The 7744-nt window shown below is 32.6% G+C and overlaps 1 protein-coding gene across 2 annotated transcripts; it reads right to left on the reverse strand.

Annotated features, from left to right (window-relative positions):
* Positions 1–287: 287 nt before the first annotated feature.
* Positions 288–7428, reverse strand: LOC145312719 (uncharacterized). Of its 2 annotated transcripts, none has more exons than XM_080151971.1 (7): positions 7352–7428; positions 5181–5238; positions 4415–4864; positions 3243–3264; positions 2944–3001; positions 1100–1162; positions 288–391 (listed from the first exon to the last, which is right to left on the reverse strand). In XM_080151971.1, exons 1-7 carry the CDS (start codon positions 7358–7360, stop codon positions 341–343), a joined length of 711 nt encoding a protein of 236 aa, XP_080008097.1. In that variant the 5' UTR covers positions 7361–7428; the 3' UTR covers positions 288–340. The 2 variants fall into 2 exon arrangements, with proteins under 2 accessions (XP_080008097.1, XP_080008096.1); XM_080151970.1 differs by having other exon boundaries at positions 4415–4873.
* Between the last annotated feature and the right edge of the window lie 316 nt (positions 7429–7744).

Genomic DNA, 7744 nt, shown 5'->3' on the forward strand with positions numbered 1-7744 from the left:
AACTTGATTAAAAAGAGGCTTTTCTTATAATATTGTACTTTATTGTCATAGGAATCAGTACAGTAAATCGGAATATTATATCACATAAAAAATACTTAATATGGTAACGATTATAGATTTGATACGCTTTCTAAATCGTACCTAACTACTACAGGAATCATCGTGCAAAGTTTGAAAACGATAGGACAATTCTAACATGCCTAAATTAAAGAAAAAAGCTTTACGTTACGGACGGACGGATCGGGTCTAGTTAAAGAAAAGCTTCGCTTTTGAAAAAAGAGATAAAATATATCAATATAATTTATTTGAAATATAAAAAATTTATGTAAATAAAATATAATTAGATGAGCCTCTCAGGATTTGGTAATTCTAGTTTCAATTGTTTCTCCACCTAAATAATCATCCTTAAATAAAAGTTATAGGATGTCTTTCTGTGTGTGTATGTACCAAAGTATCTCTCTAACTGCTAAACCTAAACCTGCGATCGTGGCTCAACACGCAGCGCATTCGCTCGTCGCGGGAGAGGTGATAGGTTCAAATCTCGGGCCGACAACGCGTTATTACTAAAAGACGTTAAAAATGGTTCATATTGCTGCTATGTCAGTGTGCGACATAAATGGTAATAGTTGGGCTCGGCCTATAAAAAGGCGCAACTCATTACCATGCACAGTTAGGACTTCTTAAACAAAGGTCGTAAAATCAAAGGGTTGGTTGTCTGATGGATGTTACTTAACCTAATATCCTTGGAAAAATATCCCTAAAAAAGAGATGAATAACCACTCATTTGATGTCATAAAAATGAGGGAGATGAGAGGAGAAGTTGGAAAGAAAAACCCCTAAAAAAAGAGATGGATAACCACTCATTTTTATGACGTCACATGGATGACTTTTTGAGTCACTTTATCCTTCTACACTGTAAGCCACAGATAAATATCATAACCCTTAGTTAAAGAGTAAATTATTTTTTAAAAAGTATGTATTTTTTAAACTTTAAATTCCAAGTTTCAATTTAAAGTTTATTCAAAATTGTCTTTGAAGACAGACAATGAATTTATTAGCATAAATTAAAACAAATAAACTTAAAAATAAAAGTTTTGACCTGTAATGCCTCTAGCTTGTGGGGATTATAGCGGCCTCTAAAACGACGTTCTTCTAACATAGTCTGAAGAAAATGTATATAAATGTTTTAGATATTCATAATATCCGTACAGTAATAGGGGCTTTCCCTGGAAGTGCCTACCAACCACTGAGACCCCTCCCCCATCCGTTTTCAAAAGTAAATTGAACGAAAGGAGGTGTTGTTTTTCGCTATGCATTAACCTTGCGGGGTATTTATTTACCCCACTAAAATCTAACCTATCCTTATTTGAAAACAAAAGGAAAACTAACCCCCTACAACTCCCTTATTTTCAATTAATTTCAAAATAAAGGATGGGGGTTTTCTATGCTTGACCAGCACGTTGATGGAAACCGCAAAATAAATTGCTTAAAAGTATTTTTTTTAGTTGTTCAAGTAACTATTCTAACTAAGTAGGTAGAATTTGTAACAGTACGGTTGGTTTTGTGTTCATTTTAAAAATTATTTTTCTACCCTTTACCCCCTTTCTTTTCTCGTGTCTTGCCATTGTTTACTTTCCTTTATCTGTGTTTATATTTGTGTAAGTGCATATTTTTAAAAGCAAAGCTTTTCTATAATTAGGGTCGGTCCGTCCGTAACGGATAGCTTTTTTCGTTAATTTAGGCATGTTAGAATTGTCCTACCGATTTCACCTTTGCATGGTGATTCCTCTAGTAAAGGGTGAGCAAAAAAATGCGTACCTTTTTGAAATTGAAATTGCGCGGCTTGTGTTAATAGTAGAAAAACGTTATGCATACCATTAGAACCGCTATGAAGTCTATTTTTTGGAAATATAAGAACGATTCCTCTGCTTCGTATGGTTGGGGAGCTACGTATTAAAATGTCCCAACTGGCTTAAAACTTGACTTGCGAGTAAATCATTAAAGATTAAAGTAAAGGGTATGCAAATAAAAATACGTACATTTTTAAAATTCTAGTTGCTCAGCTTGTGTTAATAGTAGAAAAACGTTATGCATACCATTAGAACCGCTATGAAGTCTATTTTTTGGAAATATAAAAACGATTCCTGTGCTACGTATAATTTATGAGCTATGTGGTAAAATGTCCCCACTGAATTAAAACTTGACTTGCGAGTAAATCATTAAAGATGAAATTTTTCCACTTTTCTCACATTTATCAATACAGCTCCTAAACTAAAAATAGCACAAAAATCGTACTTATATTTCCAAAAAATAGAGCTTATGACGGTTCTAACGATATACATAGCATTTTTCTACTATTCACACAAGCCGAGCAGTTTGAATTTTAAAAATGTCCGCATTTTTGCACACACTTTTTTTATCTTTAATGATTTACTCTCAAGTCAAGTTTTAAGTCAGTTGGGACATTCTTCTACGTAGCTCCTAAACTATAAGTTGCACAGTAATGGTTCTTATATTTCCAAAAAATAGACTTCATAGCGGTTCTAACGATTTTTGTGCTATTTTTAGTTTAGGAGCTGTATTGATAAATGTGAGAAAAGTGGAAAAATTTCATCTTTAATGATTTACTCGCAAGTCAAGTTTTAAGCCAGTTGGGACATTTTACCACATAGCTCCTAAACTATACGTAGCACAGGAATCGTTTTTATATTTCCAAAAAATAGACTTCCTAACGGTTCTAACAATATGCGTAACATTTTTCTACTATTAACAAAAGCCGCGCAATTTTAATTTAAAAAAAGGTACGCATTTTTTTTGCTCACCCTTTAGTTTGTACTACCGTTTCAGTGCTTCGCTTTTATGCACTGAAACTGGGCTTCCTAGTACCCAATATAACCTAACCTAACAGGACCTAAAGCAATAAGCAATAAATATTCTAATTACCTTTGTAAATATTGCAGCAGTGATGATTAAGGAAAGAACAAAAATTCCACCAAGAGTACTGATACATTGATACATGAATTGTTTTAAAAACTTTTTCAGTATGGCTTCGAAACCGATAAATTTCCGATGGACTAGAACTGATTCTTAGCCATACTGAAAAATTACGTAGTGCAGTTTATATCCATTTTTCTACGAATATAAAAATATACAATCATAAGATTAAAACCAGTTTATATAAAATAAAGCTGTTTACAAAACGATGCAACAAATAACTAATATTAAATTAATGTATCAATAACCTAAATGTTGGTATTTCCCATCCTAAAAGAAACAATTGTTTTAGTTTAACTATAAACATGATTTTAAAAAGTTATAAGTTATTCTTGTCTTAGAAAATGTCCATTAATTAGATCATACGGGCAAGGCTGCTGTAAATCAGGGAGTAAGGGAGGGGACAATGGGCAATTAATTCATTTTAAGAGTTTTTGAAGAAAGGCCATGAAAACCAGAATAATCCCGAAAATATAGTGGAAATTGTAAAGTGATTGTTGATTAAATCTAGAAAACCATAAACTAAGAAAATAGTTCTAAGAAAAAAAAGCAATCATTTGAAAATAAGATTAACAGTATTACAGACTGACATAACCATTCTGTAATTAATTACTAGAAATATCTCCCTGGATCTCTTCAGATGCCAGGAAAAGAGAAAAGAGATTTGGGGGCAAGTATTGTGAACACGAAAAAAGGGGCAGGCAGGCATGTAGCTGGATGGGCAAGTATATGACCCGCATGCCTTCCTGCCCCTTTTTATCCTGTTTATTTCCCCCACCTCCCTTCTCCATTTCCCTTTCTCGTCTACTTTTAAAAAGGAGGTGGGGATGAAGGGAGTGAAATATAGTATGGGAGGGGGGCCGTGTATTTATATTTGAACTACTCTCTGTCTGCAAAACTATATATATTCAAAACTAACATAGCGAGTAACGGCATTTCTTGCGCAAGTCCCCAAACTCAGTCAGAAACTGCCAAATTCTTGCACATTCCCTTTAAGCCAGTCCCCAAAGTCTGAGACTCCTAAAGATTGAATATTCGATCCATTTTCCCCTCCCTTAGTCCCTGGCTGTAAATGACAAGGATAACTAGAGGGAGCCAAATCTCTCCTTTTCTGTCCAAACACGCAGGACATTAGGTTGAGTAACACCCATCAGACAACCAACTCTTTAATTGCACGACCTTTGAGTTGCGCCTGTTTTGGGCTAAGGCATTCCCATACTGTTTATGCCATTCACTGACATAGCCGAATTAAGAATCATTTCAAACGTTGAGATGGATCAATAGCTTTTAATACATTTTAAATGTCCTTAGTTATGATTTGGTGTTAAGCCGAGATTCGAACTCGACGGCGAGCGGATACGCTACGTGTTTGTTTAGCAACGGTCGCGGGTTTTTAAGAAAAATGTACATTGTTACTCACCTAATGATTGTGTTTCCGGCACTGTTGTTGTTGAATTTACTAAAGTAGAAGGGGTTGTTGTTGTAGCTTTGGCTGATGTTGTATTTAATGATAAAGTTGTTGTTGAATTATTTGCTGGCTTTGAAGTAGATGGGGTAGTTGTTGTTATTACAACTGTTGTTAAATTTAATGGCGGTTTTCTAGTTGTTTGATTGGTTGGTAACATCACTACTGTTGTTTGTAATAATAATGCTTCTGAAACTGGTTTTACTGTTGTTAAGTTTGTAATTAAAGCCATAGTTTCTAAAGATGAATTTTGTATATTTAGGGAAGATTCTGTTGTATTAGCTTGGAATTTCAATGCTAAACTAACGTTTAATGTATGTTTGTTTTTCATGATATTTTTAGTTGTATTGGCTTTTACAATTATTGTGTGATTCTCTTTCAAACCTTGGTCACGGTCAGCTGACTCTGAAATACCTAAAGTTTAATAAAGATTATTACATTATATACTCCGTCACCTATATATGGGTGTCTTATGTATTACTTTTTACTTTAAAATATTTTATTTTTGATATGAATTGAAAAATTGGGGAAGGGGTTTATATATGGGTTGCAGGGCTATTACACAGTAAGTATACTTAGGGCCCATCGTATAAGGTGTTAGGTTGGAGGAAAAAATACTGTAACCTTATTTTTAATATCATTAAAAATTAATAGGCGTGGTTCTAGTGCTAGAAAGTCAATTTTTTTGTTGAGCACCGAACTTTTTCTTTGAATTGTTTACCTGTATGTACTAAATTCATCAAAATAAACATTATCCATTTTTTCTTTATGGCATTGATCTAAACATATATATTTTTTTAATTCACATGTAACAAGCTGCAATATAGATATTCGTGTATATAGAAATTTTTTTTAACTTTTACTAAAAGGTAAGGAAAGTCTCAGTTGTGTTTGGGTTATTTAAAGTTTAAACTTTTAACAAGGTCGGACGGAGACCCTGTACATGCAAAATTTGTATATTTTTAAAGATAATTATATTCGTTAGAAAGGGTAATTTGTAAATCATAATAAAATGTTCTGTACATCAATTTATTGTTCATTGTCTGGTTTTAACCCAATATTTCTAAAACTTAGGTAAAATGAAAGTGAATTCTTAAATTGTCTGCTTCCTCTTATTATTTTTCTATAAGACTGGTATTTAGGTCTAAGGTATGTTTATGATTAAGATTTTAAGTTTTACCCCCCTCTCTTTCTCTTTACATTTAGAATCTATTTAGAATGACTAAATAAATCTACAACCCTGTCTACTCAATTTGCATTTGTAAGCCAAGATATAATAATAAGATTGAAAAAAAAAAATATTCTTTAATTGTCTTTCCACGGTTTCTCTGTTGAGAATAGTATTTGGGTTAGGATTGCAGGGTTTGCATTAAACAATGTGGGATTTTCCTTTAAAGTGTCTTTTTGTGCTCTAACACCACACGACTTTGTATTTTTTTAATTAATTGAAAATAAATTTTTGTTTGTTTATATATTACTTTTCATATTAGGTATTAGGTTAAGTATTAGAGTAAAACACTAGAGGGAGAAAGAGATAAATAACTGTATCTCTCCATCGCTTCGCTTTCTATTGGGTCATTGAAAATCAACCAATGGTGTCGCTAATATTAACGCAGCAAAGTAGCAGAAAATAATTTAGAAGCAGACGAAAGACGAAAGAGGTCTTTGAAAAAAGAAGGGAGGTAGTTGTCTGTATATACATCTATACTATAGATCTGTTGGTTAAGTTTTATTGGTTACTGGGTAGCCGTGCAGGTTTAGGGAACCGTAGGCATGAGTCCCGTAGGAGTTAGACATATAAATTTATTTTCAAATTAATGTTTACATTAAGGAGGAGTTTCAGTGTTCGACAGGCAAAATGTGGGAAATGACCAACAATGATATAATAGGAAATCTTGAAATACTTGTTATATAACAAAGTAGGGAACCGTAGGCATGAGTCCCGTAGGATTTAGACATATAAATTTATTTTCAAATTAATTTTTACATTAAGGAGGAGTTTCAGTGTTCGACAGGCAAAATGTGGAAAATGACCAACAATGTCATAACAGGAAATCTTGAAATACTTGTTATATAACAAAGTTTAAATCAGGTCTCAGATAATGAGGTAGTCCTTTTTAAAACGAAGCCTTTTTATAATTACGGTCGGTCCGTTCGTAAAGTTTAACTCTTTTCGTTAATTTAGACATGTTATAATAATCCTATCGATTTCAAACTTTGCATGGTGATTCCTGTAGTAGTTGGGTACGATTTAGAAAGCGTAACAACTCTATAATCGTTATAAGAATGTGCGTACGTCCATTTTAAACATGTTTGAACTTCCATAAAAAAAAAGAACTTCCGTCATATTTTGAACCTGAAAGAGGCCAAAGTTCTGTTTAGAAACTAAGTTTAAACCAAGATAATGCATAAAATATCAACTAAGTACAGCAAACATTATATAAATTTCACAAGAACAACAACAAGAAAAATAAAAGCAAAGCCTGAAAAATAAAAATAGGGTTCAGCAACATTAAAGCAGCATATAGTGCCTAATAAAAAAGACGTCATACAATGCAAATGACCAATAATAGGCCAGTATACATTTTACTATTTGTCAATTACAATCTATACTGGCCTATCATTGGTCACTTGTATGGCATGGCGTAATTTTTTATTTGGCTGTACTATCTGCTTCTCGATCAATTTCAAGGCACCAAGTTAATCATCAAATCAATAGCAAAGATTTCAAAGTCTTAGATTAACGTTTTCTTATTTGTTGAAAATCGTAGGGACTTTTATATAATTTTGATTAGCTGGTTCATTTAGTTGAGTGTCAAAACGTTTCAGCCACTAATTGTACTAATCTACTGAGGGGTAATTTTGTGTATCATCATATTTTTAAAAAAATACCTTTTTCATGAGTTAAAAAGAATCATATCATATGTGATCATACTCAGTGGTTGTCTGAAATAACAAGATTATAAAATTTAACAATAATAAAAGATTAAATTACTTAAAATGCATTCTATATAGAATTTCTTTAAACTGTTCTGTAAAATCTCGTTCCTTTATTTTGTTTACTAGTCAAAACTTGAAGATGATTAAAATCCCTCCACATATTATGACGTCATACGATTTATGCTGGCCTCTCATTGATTATTGTATCGTATGACGTCATAATCATCTTCCAAATTTCTTTAAAAAGTTGATGGCTTTTACAGTTAGGGAGTTGAATCCATTTTTATAGAAGCAGAAATATAATCTATGATTATGGTTTGGACCCTCTAAAACTGTAATCTACCT

Source organism: Acartia tonsa, chromosome 2 (genome assembly GCF_053477335.1).
Source record: "Acartia tonsa isolate MP-2025a chromosome 2, ASM5347733v1, whole genome shotgun sequence".
Classification (NCBI taxonomy): domain Eukaryota; kingdom Metazoa; phylum Arthropoda; class Copepoda; order Calanoida; family Acartiidae; genus Acartia; species Acartia tonsa.

Excerpts from the sequence above, each read along its gene's own strand:
- LOC145312719 (XM_080151970.1), bottom strand. Across the intron at positions 3,002-3,242 it reads TGGGAAATACCAACATTTAG|TACTCTTGGTGGAATTTTTG; the intron begins GTTATTGATACA and ends TCAATGTATCAG. Across the intron at positions 1,163-2,943 it reads CTGCTGCAATATTTACAAAG|ACTATGTTAGAAGAACGTCG; the intron begins GTAATTAGAATA and ends CATTTTCTTCAG.